We start from the raw sequence: 17,177 nt of genomic DNA, 5'->3' as shown, positions 1-17,177 counted from the left end.
TCATTAATATCAAATGTCACTGAGAAAATATCTTTTCGTAAAGTAAATAAATTTAAAATAAAAAAGTTGTAGGATTTGTAAACGAGGTATACAAAACCTATTTGGATTTCTCAATGAAGAATGCTCGTGAAAGAGAGTGTGGGTTGATCGAGTAGAAGATACATAGCTCGATGACCAACAAAAGGTGGGAATAGAAAGAGGTGTATGTTGATTTCCCGTTGAAGAATGCTCGTGAAGAGATTCTGGGCTGATCGAGTTGAGGATACATGGCTCGATGGAAATAGAAAGAGGGTTAGTTGACACAAGCAAAATACCTATTATTAAGTATCATCTGAGTATAAGTACTGATTTACCGTATCTAATACCATGAGCGGATAGAAGTTGACAATTAGTCATATCCCTCTATAGTACATTTTGGGGCATTTTTGTCCAAGCGGGTGTAGACGTGATTTTGGTGAACGGTCATACACTCCCATTTTGACCCGATATGAAATGGTAAAGGCCTATCTAGGATGAAAGCATAAAAATTGTATAATACGTATATTTATTTTATTTTTATTTACTTTTATAATTATTTATTATTATTATTTATTCACCGACCATTTTTAAAAATAATTTTATGACTATTTGAAAGTTAATTTTTTAAAATATATATTAAAAATTAATTGTAAATTTGAATTAATGTCTAAAAATAAAAATAAATAAATATTTTATCTATCCAATACAACCATAAATTGAATAAATAATTCGAATAACCTAAACCAATCCAACGCAACCCAACCAGTTGGATTGGGTTGGGTCGAGTTCATTATTTAATAAGAGTTGTATGAGTTAAAAATTTACAACTCGGACCATTAGATTAGGTCTAAAAACTGTCTAAACCCGACCTAACCCAATCTACAAACACCGATAATTATTTATCCATCGGATACCCGCGACCTGCTCTCCAACCCAAGTTTCCCATGAACTAGCCTGCTAACCCACAACCCAACAACCCGAGGCCTACGACTGCGACCCGCCTGTAACCCGAATCACTAACCTGGCCTGCAACTAAATGCACCTAATGCCCACGTGCAAGTTGCAGCATGGCTTTCGGCGGCTCCCTGCGCATTTGGCTCGACTTTTCACTTTTGTCTCGGTTTCTACCATTTCGACCCTCGCAAACCTATTTTTGGCTGGTTCAACCTTTTTAGAGCCGTTTTTCACGTTGTTAGTTGGATTATTAATTAATATGTGATATACTAACGAAAGGTGACAAACAACGTGATAGGAAGCGAACCTCGACAACCTTTGGAGCAGCTCTCAAGGAACGAGAGCTTAAGTTAATTAAATTAGGGATTACTTCGGCTAAGGCCAACCAAATAAATGACCTTACTCTAGTATATGCTAGAAATTGTATGAATTATAATTTAGGAGGTATGAGTTATGATGATGTATGAGTGTGTGACGTCGTATACTAGTATATGATGATGTATGAGTTATGATACATGATGATGTGCGTAATATATATATTTCGATGTATGACGTACTTGATATGCTTGATGCACTTTATGGCGATGAGTATGATGATTGCATGACGTTTATCTACGTTGATGTTTTCCATATTTAATTAGGGGATTGAGGTTTCTAATTGGGCCTAGCAATCGGCCTAAGTATGAGCCCAACTAGCAGGCCCAAAACTGATAATCCCCAACGGTGACGAACGACGAGTTTCCCTTCATCGGCTCCGATTGTTCGAACTTTTCAGTCACAGTCAAGGTTTCACAATGTGCGACTCTCTTCCGTCGTTCCCCTTTTCATCTTCCATCAAATTTCGACGATTAGGGCTCACCAAATTCGAATCTCATCCCCATCTTCTTTCAAATTGCTTCAATTCTGGTTCTTCAGATGTTAAAAATGGCTCCCTCCTCTTTTTGAGAAAAAAAGTAACCAAAAGCTTGTGCGCATTTGTACCTAGGCGAAACCGATTCAGCGACGAGTTACGATTGAAAGGCGAAGATGAAAATCTTCTCGACGTCGAACCAAGCCGTAGCGTTGCAAATTTAGACGGAAATGGGAATGATTCCAGCGAAGGACGGGGCGATGGAGCTGCAGTTTCATCCGGGGGGTTGGAATTTCTCGATGAGGGTAAGAAGAAGGGCTTAAACAGGGGAAGGAGCTCAGAAGGAGAAGGGGATTTGGTTGCCATTGAAGATAAGGATGCAAAAATGGAGAAGGAATCAGAAGGGGAGAGTGGGAAGGTAGCGTTACGGAAAAGGAGGCAAGTGATGAGGAGATCGAGCATGTTGGCGAAGCAAGTGATCAGCGTTCAAACTGCGCTTAGCTTGGGTTTCGTCTCGCAGCTCTGGGTAAATACTGAAGCTGTAAGTGACCCTGTTCTAATTGTGGCTTTATTGTATGCTTTCCTTGATTCTTGGAAGTCTCATGCTCTAATTTTCATGCTCTATAGTGGATGGTAAAGCTTGTTGAAGTGAAGCCAAGCTTACTTTCTGGAGAATCAGAATGGTTTCTTCTTGAGGATATTGATCAGGTACTTTTTCTCCTAACTCCCTCAATCGTAATCAATTTCTCTGCACATTTATGCAGCAAAGATGTGAAGATTGAAAGAAATAGTTCTATAATTCTCTGCAATTTAGGAATTGTAGATTGATGCATATATTCAATATGTACTGAAGCTTATAATGCTTCATTGCCTTGGCTCTAATGCTTCTAGTGCTCATTTTTTTGGAGTTGTGTAGTTTTTTCCCACTTTTAACATCTAATCTATCAAACCCATTGCAGGTTGGCGATGTTATACTTGTTCATGATGAGACAGTCATGGAGAATGAATTCAGAATGGCTGGATTGGAAACACTGGTACACTTTTTTGTGTTTAAAAGAAGAAAGTCTTCTTTTGGGAATGATACTGCTTGCTTATCTAGATAGATGCTTTCGAATTCGCTTTGGGTTTTCTTGAGTTGCTGGAGAATACCCATATGATAGGAATGCCATCCAAAGGAAGCTACAGATATTATAAGGGTATATCACTAATTTGTTTATAAATAGGAGAAGTGGGAAAGAAGGAAGTTAGAAAATTGATGTAACGGCCCAAGCTTACTGCTAGCAGATATTGTCCTTTTTGGGGTTTCCCTTTCGGGCTTCCCCTCAAAGTTTTTAAACGCATCTGTTAGGGAGTCCTTTCCACACCTTTATAAAGAGTGTTTCGTTCTCCTTTCCAACCGATGTGGGATCCCTTCAGGACCTAGCGTCTTCACTGGCACTCGTTCCCTTCTCCAATTGATGTGGGACCCCCCAATCCACCCTTTTCGGGGCCCAGTGTCCTTGTTGGCACACCATCTCGTGTCCATCCCCCTTCGGGGCTTAGCCTCATTGCTGGCACATCGCCCCGTGTTTAGCTCTGATATCATTTGTAACGGCCCAAGCCCACCACTAACAAATATTATCCTCATTGGGCTTTCCCTTTCGGGCTTCCCTTCAAGGTTTTAAAAAGGTCTGCTTGGGAGAGGTTTCCCACTCTTATAAATAGTGTTTCGTTCTCTTCTCCATTCGATGTGAGATTTCACAATTGATTAGTCGCCTTAGGGGCTTGAGTAGGAGTGCGCAAGAGAGGGAGTTTCCAAGTACATTGAATTACTCGGTTTATCTTGTAGTTCGTTTATCTTTTACATTACAATAGATTCTGGGTTCTATCTCCATTTTGTAGTTTATTTTCAGACATTAACGCTTAGGTCTTTGCTAGGTAGGATACAGAGTAGTTACACCTGGTCGACGGAATATCGGAAAGGTATCGATTGACTCAGGACTCCTTTGATTCTAGAATTATATTTATCGCTCATTTCTCACCTCTTTCAAAATCTCATGTTTAGATACGTGGATACACTTTCAACATTAACTCGGGTGCAGTTGAATCTCTAGAACTCGATTCATTTGGATACTCCTTCCTTCCTTCCAGCCTTGTAAGTAAAGTGAAGATCTGTTACTTTTAGTTTGTATCTGTTGATATCTTTACTGAACATCATGCCTTTTTCAAGTTGACTTCAAATTTCATGACTGTTTCAGGTGAGTACATATGCTTTGCTTGTTGAGGATGTCCTGGAAGTCATATCGGACGTGGTTGTTGTACATGAAGATGCAGCATCGCGCATTCAAAGGCTGACAAAGGTACCGTTCTATGTGCTTAAACGTCCCACTGAATATTCTTATAAAGTTAAATCACAAGTTTAGCTTCCGAACTTTCAAGTTTGTACCCGACAAGTTTCTTAGCTTCAAAACCCGTTTGGAAAAAATGCATAGAATTTTGAAAACCCGTTTGGAAAATAGTTGTTTCAAATATTAACAAAAGTAGTCTCAGTCGACCACACGAACGCGCCTACAACCAATCATGAGTTGTTTGNCTTAGGTCTTTGCTAGGTAGGATACAGAGTAGTTACACCTGGTCGACGGAATATCGGAAAGGTATCGATTGACTCAGGACTCCTTTGATTCTAGAATTATATTTATCGCTCATTTCTCACCTCTTTCAAAATCTCATGTTTAGATACGTGGATACACTTTCAACATTAACTCGGGTGCAGTTGAATCTCTAGAACTCGATTCATTTGGATACTCCTTCCTTCCTTCCAGCCTTGTAAGTAAAGTGAAGATCTGTTACTTTTAGTTTGTATCTGTTGATATCTTTACTGAACATCATGCCTTTTTCAAGTTGACTTCAAATTTCATGACTGTTTCAGGTGAGTACATATGCTTTGCTTGTTGAGGATGTCCTGGAAGTCATATCGGACGTGGTTGTTGTACATGAAGATGCAGCATCGCGCATTCAAAGGCTGACAAAGGTACCGTTCTATGTGCTTAAACGTCCCACTGAATATTATTATAAAGTTAAATCACAAGTTTAGCTTCCGAACTTTCAAGTTGGTACCCGACAAGTTTCTTAACTTCAAAACCCGTTTGGAAAAAATGCATAGAATTTTGAAAACCCGTTTGGAAAATAGTTGTTTCAAATACTAACAAAAGTAGTCTCAGTCGACCACACGAACGCGCCTACAACCAATCATGAGTTGTTTCAAAAAACCAAACCACCTATTCAAGTTCATAGGTCCAATCTCGTTTGACGAAATAGAAAGGTTAAGATTAACAATATAAAGCACTCGTAACTATCGACTTGTTCATAATTATATCGTTGGTTATACCAGGGATTCTTAGGCACCCAGAACGTGGGGAATTCATTAGATGACCTTGAAGAACTTTACGAGTTTGAAGAACGGAGATTTGAACAGGACTCGTGGAGTAACAAACGAAGCTATGATGGTAAAAGATTTCGTAGGAGCAAGGAGGCCAATGACGACGAACTCGGGCTCCCAATGGATTATCTTTGAATCAGATCTCAGGTTTTTTCACTCGCCCTCCTCTAAACTCTAAACTCTGAATGGACTCTGCATTGATAGATTGAATGTTGAGGATTTTGGAGCTTCTGATGAATTCTCTTTGCATTCTTGTATGTGTTTGTATATATTGTGATTGTATATGCCAAAACCTTATATATATCTGTGTATAAGTGAGAAATGTTCGAACGTTTTTTTTAGGACAAAGTTTCGAACTTCTTTTCTTTCAGTCGAAAGCATATGTCTTAGCTAATTGAGCTATGTTTAGATGAACGTATTCTTTGAAAGTTGTTCTATTATGAAATGAACTGAAATTGCTATCTATCTAGAAGAATGAAAAACGTGTTACATTAGATTACGGTTGTATCGTAATGCTAAAAAATTCTCAAATTTAAGTATGAATAACATATTACATAATGGTAGCAGCATTATTAAGAATATAGTAAATGAAATTAAAAATAAATAAATAAAAACTATTTGTTCAGACATTGATGTAAAAGCCACATGAAGTTGTCGCTTGTCTAAATTAAATAATTCCAACGTGATAAATATATATTTATATATTTCTTGTTTTCTTTAAATAAAAAAACAAAATATATTAAATATTTATTTATGGCTAACAAATTTCCTTCAATAAAAGTGTATACCCGAATTGGATAAGTGACTCGAACAATTTAAATAGAATTCCTAACTCAACTATCCATTTTTCGAGTTGAGCGGAATTGGGTTATCGAGTTCTTTCTTTTTTATAATTATTTTAAAAAAATTATACTTGTCCGCCATATATATTATATTAATAACTAAAATTTTAAACATTCAAGTTACAACAACACATCATGAATATCAATAGTCTGAATTGGTTAGGTTCTTGAGTGATATGAATACTCTTAAAGTTCTCAACTTCTCCCTACCCGATAGTTATATGCAGTAAGTCGTCGTTGTTGCATTTTGCTTACATTCCCATATAACACCAATTTCAATTTCTCAAGTCTTGCTTTCAAAATCTCTCCGCCCCTGTTTTCTAAAACCTTCTTCTTGAACTGGGGCTAGAGGCTCGAGCATACGTCGCTTGGCCATAGGCGACACGAGAACGAATAGGCTTAACTCACTTGTTAGTGTAGAGTGAGTGCCGCACAATCACAAGTATGCTGTCATCAAAGTGCGATTGTGACAAATGGTATCAACCGAGCATGTGGAAAATTTTGTCTTTTAACCTAAAATAAGGTAAGTAAGGTAATAGAATAAAGTAGCCGTTGCCGCCTGTTTACTTTCAAATTCAAACCCTAAAAACAAAATCGAAAAGCAGCCACTTCCACTCTTCTCTTTTATTTTCTTTTTTGTTTTTTTTTTCTGTGATTCCATTTCTCTTCCTCTCCTTTTCTCCATCTCCACCAATATGCAGTCTCTTCTCCATCCCACGCATCTAGATCTTCATCTCAAGTCCGGCCGCCGCCCACTCCAACCGAGGAATTCGCTCTCAAATCATGTTCCTGCAGTCGCCAAAATCGTCAAATCCAAGGCGGAACGGGTGGAGATCCCGCTATCCGGAGATGCCAATAAGGAGAACGAACCGCCGATTCACGCGACGGCGACGAGGACAGAGTCATGTGATTTGTCTCTGGCGGATGAACTCAATGCGGTTAAGATGAAGCTTGAGAGATTGAGATTAGACGGTGAACGGACGGAGAAAATGTTGAGAGAGAGGGATATGGTGTTGGAGATGCAGAGGAAGGAGATTTTGCAGAGAAGTGAGGTGCAGAGGGATCTGGAGATGGAGGTCGACAGGTTATTCAGATTGAAGGAACTCAGATCGTACTGTATGGTAAACAATCTTTTTCGCGAGTTTCAAGTTTCAATCGGTTGATTTGTGTTTATCTGTTGTTCGTTTGCTTAATTTGATTTGACTTGGATCAGAGGATTTCTCCGATGCGAAGTCTCAGAGAGAAGGAGCGAGAGAAGATATTCACCGACTTACAATTTCAGGTAAATTCCGATCTCTAACCTCGAAGCTATTTCTCGATTTCTAAGTTCCGGATTCATCTGCTTCAACGTAAAATCAATCAATAATTCTCCGATATTTTCAGGAATTTGAAATCAGCGACGAAGAAGAATCGATTGACGAGATTTCATCGTCGGATTCCTCAGAATTCGTCATAGGAATTTGAAGTCGTCTCAGTTTTGTTCGCCGATTTTGATTTTCCCCAATTTTTCGATTGCCTCTTCATCTTCTTCGGATTTCTTCAGAAAGTGGCATTCATTGATTCAAAGGTAAAAACAAAATCAATGTAATACCTCATTATGTTGTTCTCTTCATCATGATGGAAACCTTGAGTTGTAATCAATATCACTCTTCATCTCCTTCACTTCATTTAATGTCTGAGACCGAAGAAATTCCAAATCAGTGTTAGTTCATGATTCTCTCTCGCGCATTATCATCTGCATTGAATTTTCTGTGTGAGTTTATGAGATTGGGGGAGATTGATTCAAGCATTCATTTAATTTGTTAGTCAGTTTTGTAATGAAACTACTCATCATAAATCAAAGAGTTCAAAGAAATTTTGATTTTTGAAGAAGAAAAACAAAAACGAAGTAAAATCAATTGAAACGGACTAACATGAATTAAACACAAAATAAATAAACTAGAATGCGTTTTTTTCTTTTACTCCTTTTTTTTTTTGTTCTTCTCTCTTTCTCCTCCATTATTTTATTAAGAAAAATGGAATAGTCTATACATGGGGACGAACTCGTCCCAAATCTAGAATTAACTCGTGTTTCAGATCTAATGTTCGTTCCTTTTTCTCTTCCCCGAAAAACAATGGAGGAAAAAAAGAAAGAAAGAAGTACGAGTGTTAAAAAAAAAACACGATGACTCGAAAAAAAAAATCGACTCACACAACACGAACCAATCTAACCTAAAAAATTTATGGTTGAGTTGAGTTCATTATTTAACGAGACTTATTCCTCCTTTACGATAATTTTTTTCTCGAGAACGTATTATTATTAGCATTTGGAAGCTAACAACCTAAATTTTTAAACATAACCATCTTTCGTAGCTTTCCAAAGAACGAAAGGAAAAAAAAAGGTTCAATACTTGTTCGGATGAATTTGAAAACAGGTGGATTTCAGGATTTGTTCAATTCCTCGAAGTTGAATGATAACTTGTTGTTGTCTTACTTTATGCTATCAATTTCTATCTTGAATTCATATAAAATCCCGCTATTCACTGTTTGAATTTGATATCAAATTTCGAGACGAAAAATAAATTATCGATAACCCATTGACTATTTCCATCCCCAGTTTAGGTTTATTGTGTTCATTGCATCGAGATTAATATTTGAATTTAAAGTTTAGTTGTTCCATGTCTCTACAGCAAATTCTATTGTCATTAAAACTCGAAATTTTAGACGTAACCAAAGAACACTAGCTAACTAGATTATCAAGCAGTGACTCTACATCGATATTGTGTAAAACTTTTCAATACAATACTGCAACGGTATGAGTTCAGTAATAATACAAACTAAGAACATCAGAGTATTGTCTATACGAGAAACAGAGGGAGTAGATGTTCGGGTTCAGTAACTAAGAACCAAACAAACACTTATTCTATTTACCTCATTCTCGAATAACCGAATAAAAACCTTGAACCTATTTATTTACCTCGTGAGTTAATAAAAACACCAAAATAATTAAATAATTAAATAATTGAATGTCAAAATTAACGTTTTAAAATCCATAACGGTTGCTTCAAATTCTAACAAAATTAGGGACATTTAAGGAAATAAATTAAAGTTTTTAATTTGTTCAAATAATTATGGGCCAAATAAAAAGGAATAAAATTAATACTCTTTTAAATAAGATTTCAATGGAATATTCCAATTAATTTTTTTTTTTAATTTATAAAATTTGAATTAAATATAAATAATACCAACTAATAATTATTTAGGTTAATAGCATATGAAACCAAACTACCATTTAATATTAAAAAAAATTAAATAAAAAACAATTTAAGAAACAAAAATCTATATTAAATCCATATTTTTAAAATANATTTAGGTTAATAGCATATGAAACCAAACTACCATTTAATATTCAAAAAATTAAATAAAAAACAATTTAAGAAACAAAAATCTATATTAAATCCATATTTTTAAAATTAAAAATTCAAAAGTAATTATAGAAAAATTGAAACGAAAACTTTAATACCTTAACGTTTTTTTATCGAGCGATAAATAATAAATTTTTAACCTTTTGAAGGGGTCGGTGATAATATATTTTAGTAATTTTTATAAAAAAAAAACGTAATTATAATTATTTTTTTTTGGGAAAATTAAGGATAATAATTAATGGGAAATCACAAATTAGGAATATTTTTTATAATTTAGAANGGAAAGGAAGATAAGTTTGAGAGCGTAACAAGAACAAGGCTGGCAGGCTGCAAAAGGAAAAAGGACGAGACGGTGCCGTATTCACTGAACCAGCATTGATCGATCGATCGATCGAAACCATAGCTGTGTAAGAACAGCCCAATTTCAATTTCAATTTCAATTTCGATTTCAATTTCGATTTCAATTTTGATTCCACTTCCATTTCCAAATGAAAAGCTTTTGATTTTGAATTGGTGGTTTTCCGATTCTCTCTCTGTCTGTCTCTCTGCGATTTCCTCGGACTCAGCACCTCTCTCTCTCTCTCTCTCTCTCTCCAATTCATTCCCATTTCAATGTCCTTTTTTCTATTCTTATCCCTCTTCCTCTTCTTCCCCAGTTCTTAATTTTTTCCGTTTCCTTTTGGGTGTTTTTCGATCTTCCCGCCGCTCGATTTATCTTCCGGTGACAGCGATTTCAGGTGGGTGTTCCCCGATCCGCCTCCCCTTCTTTTCTTCTTCTCTCTCACTTCTCTGCCATTTCGCTATTTGATTTTGTATTCAGTGCATTGAAGGGCGTCTGATCTCTCTGCGCTTCTACTTCGTTTCATCAATTCCGAGACGATAACCCTTCTCTTTCATCGAACTTACTGGTACCTACCTCTGTTTTTCTTTTAATTCTTTCCTTTTCTTCATTGTTTACATCTTTTTTCTTTTGCCTTTTGTGTTTTTGTGATGATTGCATATCTGGGTCTGATTCGATTGGGGCTTTTTTTCTGAAGGAAAACAAAATTTAGGTTTATTTTGTTTTTTCAGGCTTAGGGCTGGTTATTAATTCGGGTTTGTCTCATTTGCTATATAGGTTTTTGGCATTTCTTGCTTGGGGAGTCGTAGGGTGTTTGTTGTTATTTGGATCCACTAGAGGAAGTTGTCCATACATCCTCGAAAAGAGCTGTTTGTGCATCATTGATTCCTGTGTTCCTCTGTTGTAAACATGAGAGGCTGGTCTCTGATCTGAGTTTTTCTGGAAGGCAGGATTCTGAATGTGTTCCTATTGATAAGCCCTTCCATTATATTTCCCTGTTTTCACTTCCAAGCAGATGGATTTTGTGTGTGTTTTTAATTGTTTTGACATTTAGTCGCTCAGGCTTGGACGTTGTTCAACGGGAATTGATTTCTAGGAAGTACAAGAATATGGGTTTAGGAGGATGAGGGGATGCAGGTTCTTGGTGAGATGGAGCTCAAATTCTTGTTGTTCTTTGTGTTTTGTTTGGATGGACTTGGGATGAATGGTTTAATATGTACTGGGGCTTCGTTTGATTTGCATATTAGACTTCCTAATGTTGTCAAAAAGTAATATATGAGTGCTGGTCAGCCCCTGTTGGCTTCATCAGAATCTGCATCAGTTATTGAACACCGATCCCCATCTCCAAATTTTGGTTCTGCTGGTTCTCTATGTCGCAGTGCTTCCTTCACCTCTTCCACTCACGAGGATGCTCAGAGTGACGTCGTGGATGTGAAGGAAAACTGCGCCGCCTCTTTCGGAGATAAAGATTGGAGCGTTGAGGATTCCCTCAGACGTTCCACTTCTCTTTCTAGGAGGAGGCAGTATCATACTATTGGCTCTCTGTTTCCTAACCGGTCACCTTTTGGCGACCCCACGCAGGATAGAAGACGCCTGGTCTCGTGGGGTGCAATGGAGCTACATAGTATCAACGATAACCCTCCGAGCTTTGAACTCTCTAGAGTCCAGGAGAAATTGCATAAGGCACAAAGAAGTCATCATAAGAGTATGCAGTTCGAAGATAATTTACAGCATGACGATAATCCAAGGTTGATATACATCAATGATCCTAGGAGAACTAATGACAAGTATGAGTTCACAGGAAATGAGATAACAACTAGCAAGTACACATTGATTACCTTCTTGCCAAAGAATCTCTTCATTCAGTTCCACCGGGTTGCCTATCTTTATTTTCTTGCTATTGCAGCTCTCAACCAGCTTCCACCTTTGGCGGTCTTTGGGAGAACGGTATCTCTTTTTCCACTCCTGTTTGTGCTCTGTGTTACAGCTATTAAAGATGGCTATGAGGATTGGCGAAGACACCGATCGGATCGCAATGAGAATAATAAACAGGCTCTAGTGCTTCAATTGGATGAATTCCGATTGAAAGTGTGGAAAAAAATACGAGCGGGTGAAGTTGTAAAGATTTGTGCAGATGAGGTTATTCCTTGTGACATGGTTTTATTGGGGACAAGTGATCCTAGTGGCCTTGCTTACATCCAAACAATGAATTTGGATGGTGAGTCAAACTTGAAGACAAGGTATGCTAGGCAGGAAACTGCATCAGCAGTAGCTGAGGGATGCTCGTATTCAGGTCTTATTAGATGTGAACAACCTAATAGGAACATTTATGAGTTCACTGCCAATATGGAGTTCAACGGCCATAAATTTCCCCTCAGCCAGTCGAACATAGTCTTGCGTGGTTGTCAGCTGAAGAACACGGAATGGATTATTGGGGTGGTCGTCTATGCTGGACAAGAGACAAAAGCCATGTTAAACAGTGCCGTGTCTCCTGCCAAGCGAAGTAAACTGGAGGGTTACATGAACAGGGAAACGTTGTGGTTGTCAATCTTCCTCTTTATCATGTGTCTAGTTGTGGCCCTTGGAATGGGCTCATGGCTTGTTCGTCACAAGGAACAGCTTGATACCTTGCCATATTACAGGAAAACGTATTTCACAACTGGGGCAGAAAATGGCAAGAGGTACAGGTTTTATGGAATACCTATGGAAACCTTTTTCTCCTTTCTAAGTTCGATTATAGTTTTTCAGATCATGATACCGATATCCCTTTATATTACAATGGAGATGGTGAGACTGGGCCAGTCATATTTCATGATTGAAGATAAGCACATGTACTGTAGAATCTCTCGCTCAAGGTTTCAGTGCAGATCATTAAACATCAATGAAGATCTTGGTCAAGTTCGCTACATATTTTCCGATAAAACAGGAACCCTTACTGAAAATAAAATGGAATTCAAAAGAGCAAGTGTATATGGGAGGAATTATGGGAACAACTTGTCTGAGGAATATCCATCAATGTTGTATTCCGTTTCAGGTATGGAAAATGATTTCGATGCTACCATCCCCATAGTTTTGTAATCCATGTTTGTGTGAGCTCATTAACGATAACTCATGTTAGTTTCCAATGCAATTGCCATCGGTTTGTGTTTATTATTAGTTGAACTCTTAACTTCATCGAATATTGTTGGTTCTTCTAGGTTTAAGTGCCGATCATTAAACGTCGATGGAAGAAAACAATTGAATGAATAGTGTTGGTTCGCCATACTTGGTATAAAAATTAGAACGTTTTTCGTGTTGAGGTGTATGGTATATGGAATATATCTATAATCTTTGGAGTTTAAAAGGTGGTGGGTTGGCACATGACATCCAAAACTAGTAAGATTTAGGTCTACTTGCACTTATGATCTCCATTAGATGGCTAGCCTATGTCCTGTAATGTTTCCTCAAATAATTAAACCTTCTGGTAGATGAAATTCTGAGATTGTATCATGTGTTTTCTTTCATTTTCCTTCATATATTGTGATCTTGTGCAACAGAAACTTTAGGGAGGAGGAAGTGGAAACTTAAATCTGACGTTGCTGTTGATACCGATCTTGTCAAATTATTGCACGAGGACCCAAACGGAGATGAAAAGATTGCTGCACATGATTTTTTTCTTACCTTGGCTGCATGCAATACTGTAATTCCTATTCTCATGGATGACGAATCTAGTTATGCGAATGGTGAATTGCACGAGGATTTTGAAACTATTGGTTATCAGGGGGAATCCCCTGATGAGCAAGCTCTAGTTGCTGCAGCCTCTGCTTATGGATATACCCTTTTCGAGCGCACATCCGGGCATATTGTTATCGATGTCAAGGGTGAGAACTTAAGGTAGATAACCTCTCGCTTTCTATTATTAATTCTTAGCTTGTCTAGTAATTTTCATTCCTACCCTTTTTCTTGTGTTTGAACCATTTTTTACGACACGGTTTGATCCATACAACATTACATTCTATCCTCCTTTTTTGTGAACTCTAGGTTAGAAGTTCTGGGTTTACATGAGTTCGATAGCGTACGCAAAAGAATGTCTGTTGTCATCAAATTCCCCGATAACACTATAAAGGTGCTGGTAAAAGGCGCTGATACTTCAATGTTGAGTATTTTAGGCATCGACTCTGATAGGGAAGAGTTTATCAAGGATACTACTCAGAACCATTTGTGTGATTATTCAATGGAAGGGTTGCGAACACTTGTAGTTGCTGCTAAAGATCTGACAGATTCCGAATTTGAGCTGTGGCAGAGCAGATATGAGGATGCTAGTACTTCACTGACTGAACGAGTAGTAAAACTACGTCAGACAGCAGCCCTTATAGAATGTGACCTAAAGCTTTTGGGTGCAACTGCTATCGAGGACAAGCTTCAAGATGGTGTACCTGAAGCCATTGAATCGCTTCGGCAGGCGGGAATAAAGGTTTGGATTCTGACTGGAGATAAGCAGGAGACGGCCATATCAATCGGTCTCTCCTGCAAACTGCTTACTCCAGACATGCAGTCAATTATTATCAATGGAAATTCCGAGAACGATTGCAGGCAACTTTTAGGTGACGCCATAGCAAAATTTGGTATTAAATCAGGGCAGGGCGGAAGTCCTAGACAGAAGCTGAACAATTGTGAGAATGACTGTAACGGTACACTGAAGACGTCTAGTATGCCAGATTTTAATGAAGTGAAAGAAGAAGAAGAAGAAGTGACTGATAAACCACTAGCTCTAATAATAGATGGAAACAGTTTGGTCTACATTTTGGAGAAGGAATTGGAGTCAGAGGCAAGCATCTTGTTGTTACCTTCGAGAATCGTTACATTGCAGCATCGTTAATATCATTCTAGTACTTTATAAACGTGTTAACGATTGTTGGTGTGATTTCTGTTTTCTGGCAGCTTTTTGACCTTGCAACTTCGTGCAATGTCGTGCTTTGCTGTCGTGTTGCACCCCTGCAGAAAGCTGGAATTGTCGATTTGATCAAGAGTAGAACTGATGATATGACATTGGCGATTGGAGATGGTAAAATTTCTTCTCCAACTCCTTAATTATCATATACCTGTGAGATCCCACGTCGATTGGGGAGGAGAACGAAACATTCTTTATAAGGGTGTGGAAACCTCTCCCTATCTGACACGTTTTAAAAACCTTGAGGGAAGCTCGGAAGGGAAAGCCCAAAGAGGACAATATTTGCTAGCGGTGGGCTTGGGTTTGGGCTGTTACAATACCTGGCAAATGCTTTATGTGAACACGAGCTCTTTTTACTCTCATTTTAGTTTATTGATGGAATATACCAATGGAATTTTTCTTAGGGGCAAATGACGTCTCAATGATTCAGATGGCCGATGTAGGCGTTGGTATATGCGGACAGGAAGGGCGTCAGGCGGTAATGGCATCTGATTTTGCCATGGGACAATTTCGCTTTTTAAAACGATTACTTCTAGTGCATGGACATTGGAACTATCAACGCGTAGGCTACATGGTTCTTTACAACTTTTACCGCAATGCTGTTTTCGTCCTGATGCTCTTCTGGTACGATAAGCATCTTTTCGTATCGAAGATTGTATACATGCATTCCAAACAATGAACTTTGAACTGCTTTCACTGCCTATAAAAACACGAAAAAAGGACATAATCATGGCTCTGAAACATTATCTATTGTGTTGATGAAAATTATGCATTTTTTGATGTGCCCTTTTGTTTTGTATTTCGTAGGTACATTCTATGCACAGCATTCTCAACGACTTCAGCTTTGACTGATTGGAGTAGCGTGTTTTACTCTGTTATTTATACGTCGATCCCGACTATTTTTGTTGGTATTCTGGACAAAGACTTGAGTGACAAAACTCTACTGCAATATCCTAAGCTCTATGGTGCTGGCCATAGACAGGAGGCATACAATTTGCGTCTCTTTTGGTTCACAATGATCGATACCCTGTGGCAGAGTCTCGTACTCTTCTACGTGCCGTTATACATCTACAGGGAGAGTTCCATTGATATATGGAGCTTGGGAAGTCTGTGGACCATAGCAGTTGTTATACTCGTGAATGTACACTTGGCGATGGATGTTCAACGTTGGGTGTATATTACACATGCTGCAGTTTGGGGATCCATAGTCATAACATATGCCTGCATGGTCGTGTTGGATTCGATACCTGTTTTCCCTAATTACTGGTTCGTTCTTGTAACAAATCTTCGGTTCTCTCATCTTATACATATGATGCCACAAATGTAAGAACCTTCTTTGTTGTTTTGCAGGACGATTTTTCAACTGGCCAAGTCCCCGACATATTGGTTGACTATATTGCTCATAATAGTTGTAGGATTGCTTCCGCGTTATCTTTTTAAAGTCGTAAACCAAAGATTTTGGCCCTCGGATATTCAAATAGCCAGAGAAGCCGAGGTACTGGGAAAACGAAAAGGTAATGAACAATTGGGTTCCAAGCAAGATCGAAACTCCGATTAATATACGTCTACTCAACCATCCTTTTGAGTTGCTCATTTGCAGATGACTTCCCTGTGGTACACAAAGCGTGATTGTAACTGTGAAAGGTTAGACCATGCCAAGTGATGCATTTGTCCTTGGACATAGATGAATTTTTTTAGTTAATTATACTTCGACGATAGATATCGACTCTGAAAGACTTAAGGTTGCATTAGAAGGTCATACGATACAAATGGCATCGTAAACAAGAGTTTATGAGAGTTGGATCACAGAGTTTGAAGTTGGGTGCGATACGAAAGATGGGAGACGATGGAATGGCCCACGAAATGACGTTTCTGGTTGGGAGGTGATTATTTGGAAGAAACGGAGGGATGTCGAGTCGTAGGATTTATGTTTTGTTTGGGGTTGGAAGGGGAGGAGAAGTGTATGATATGATATTAGGGTGATGTGGTAAAAGAAACGTACACAGGTTGAAAGAGAAAGGAGAGATTGAATTAAAGTAAGTATATAATAGGGATAGGGAGGGTGTTTTTGCTTTCCCTTTGTTAACCCTTTGTAAAAATCTGAGGAATTTTTACTCATCAACATTAAGGAACGAGAGAAGTGATGAAAAAAATACAACACTCACATGTTTGCATGATTTTAATCTGTTTTTGTGCGTTGTAACCATTTTTAGCTTAGTCATTAAATGAAAAGGAACAGAATTCTTCTTCACCTCTGCATCTTTTTTCTGCTATTGATTTGGTTTGATTTGTTTGATTTGTTTGATTTGGAAATGAAGCTGTGAAGATGAATAGGTTATAAGAGATATGGTATCTGCATAGTGTTTTAAGTTAAACATATTAGCAAGAACATGATATGAAGGCTTCGGTGAGTGGCTATGG

The 17,177-nt window shown here is 38.0% G+C and overlaps 3 protein-coding genes across 8 annotated transcripts; all 3 read left to right on the top strand.

The window, feature by feature from the left end:
* Positions 1-1,734: 1,734 nt before the first annotated feature.
* Positions 1,735-5,703, top strand: LOC111781150. 2 transcript variants are annotated; one of them, XM_023661600.1, is made up of 7 exons: positions 1,735-2,348; positions 2,450-2,530; positions 2,782-2,856; positions 3,740-3,784; positions 3,867-3,956; positions 4,060-4,161; positions 5,193-5,703. In XM_023661600.1, exons 1-7 carry the CDS (start codon positions 1,767-1,769, stop codon positions 5,373-5,375), a joined length of 1,158 nt encoding a protein of 385 aa, XP_023517368.1. In that variant the 5' UTR covers positions 1,735-1,766; the 3' UTR covers positions 5,376-5,703. The 2 variants fall into 2 exon arrangements, with proteins under 2 accessions (XP_023517368.1, XP_023517367.1); XM_023661599.1 differs by having other exon boundaries at positions 1,735-2,363.
* Positions 5,704-6,695: 992 nt separating this feature from the next.
* Positions 6,696-7,801, top strand: LOC111781977 (high mobility group B protein 6-like). The gene is made up of 3 exons (XM_023662729.1): positions 6,696-7,203; positions 7,296-7,364; positions 7,466-7,801. The coding sequence occupies exons 1-3, from the start codon at positions 6,778-6,780 to the stop codon at positions 7,544-7,546; spliced, it is 576 nt and encodes a 191-aa protein (XP_023518497.1). The 5' UTR covers positions 6,696-6,777; the 3' UTR covers positions 7,547-7,801.
* Positions 7,802-9,766: 1,965 nt separating this feature from the next.
* Positions 9,767-17,007, top strand: LOC111781290 (phospholipid-transporting ATPase 1-like). Of its 5 annotated transcripts, XM_023661799.1 has the most exons (10): positions 9,809-9,893; positions 10,215-10,223; positions 10,307-10,394; positions 10,604-12,860; positions 13,363-13,699; positions 13,847-14,633; positions 14,747-14,870; positions 15,161-15,380; positions 15,564-16,022; positions 16,107-17,007. In XM_023661799.1, exons 4-10 carry the CDS (start codon positions 11,102-11,104, stop codon positions 16,312-16,314), a joined length of 3,894 nt encoding a protein of 1,297 aa, XP_023517567.1. In that variant the 5' UTR covers positions 9,809-9,893; positions 10,215-10,223; positions 10,307-10,394; positions 10,604-11,101; the 3' UTR covers positions 16,315-17,007. The 5 variants fall into 5 exon arrangements, with proteins under 5 accessions (XP_023517569.1, XP_023517566.1, XP_023517568.1 ...); XM_023661798.1 differs by lacking the exon at positions 10,215-10,223 and having other exon boundaries at positions 9,795-9,893; XM_023661800.1 differs by having other exon boundaries at positions 9,798-10,223; positions 10,881-12,860.
* The last annotated feature ends 170 nt before the right edge of the window (positions 17,008-17,177 follow it).

Source organism: Cucurbita pepo, chromosome LG19, assembly GCF_002806865.2.
Source record: "Cucurbita pepo subsp. pepo cultivar mu-cu-16 chromosome LG19, ASM280686v2, whole genome shotgun sequence".
NCBI classification, from domain to species: Eukaryota; Viridiplantae; Streptophyta; class Magnoliopsida; order Cucurbitales; family Cucurbitaceae; genus Cucurbita; species Cucurbita pepo.
Note: the sequence above shows the minus strand (reverse complement) of the source record. Positions and strands in the feature narration are given on the sequence as shown.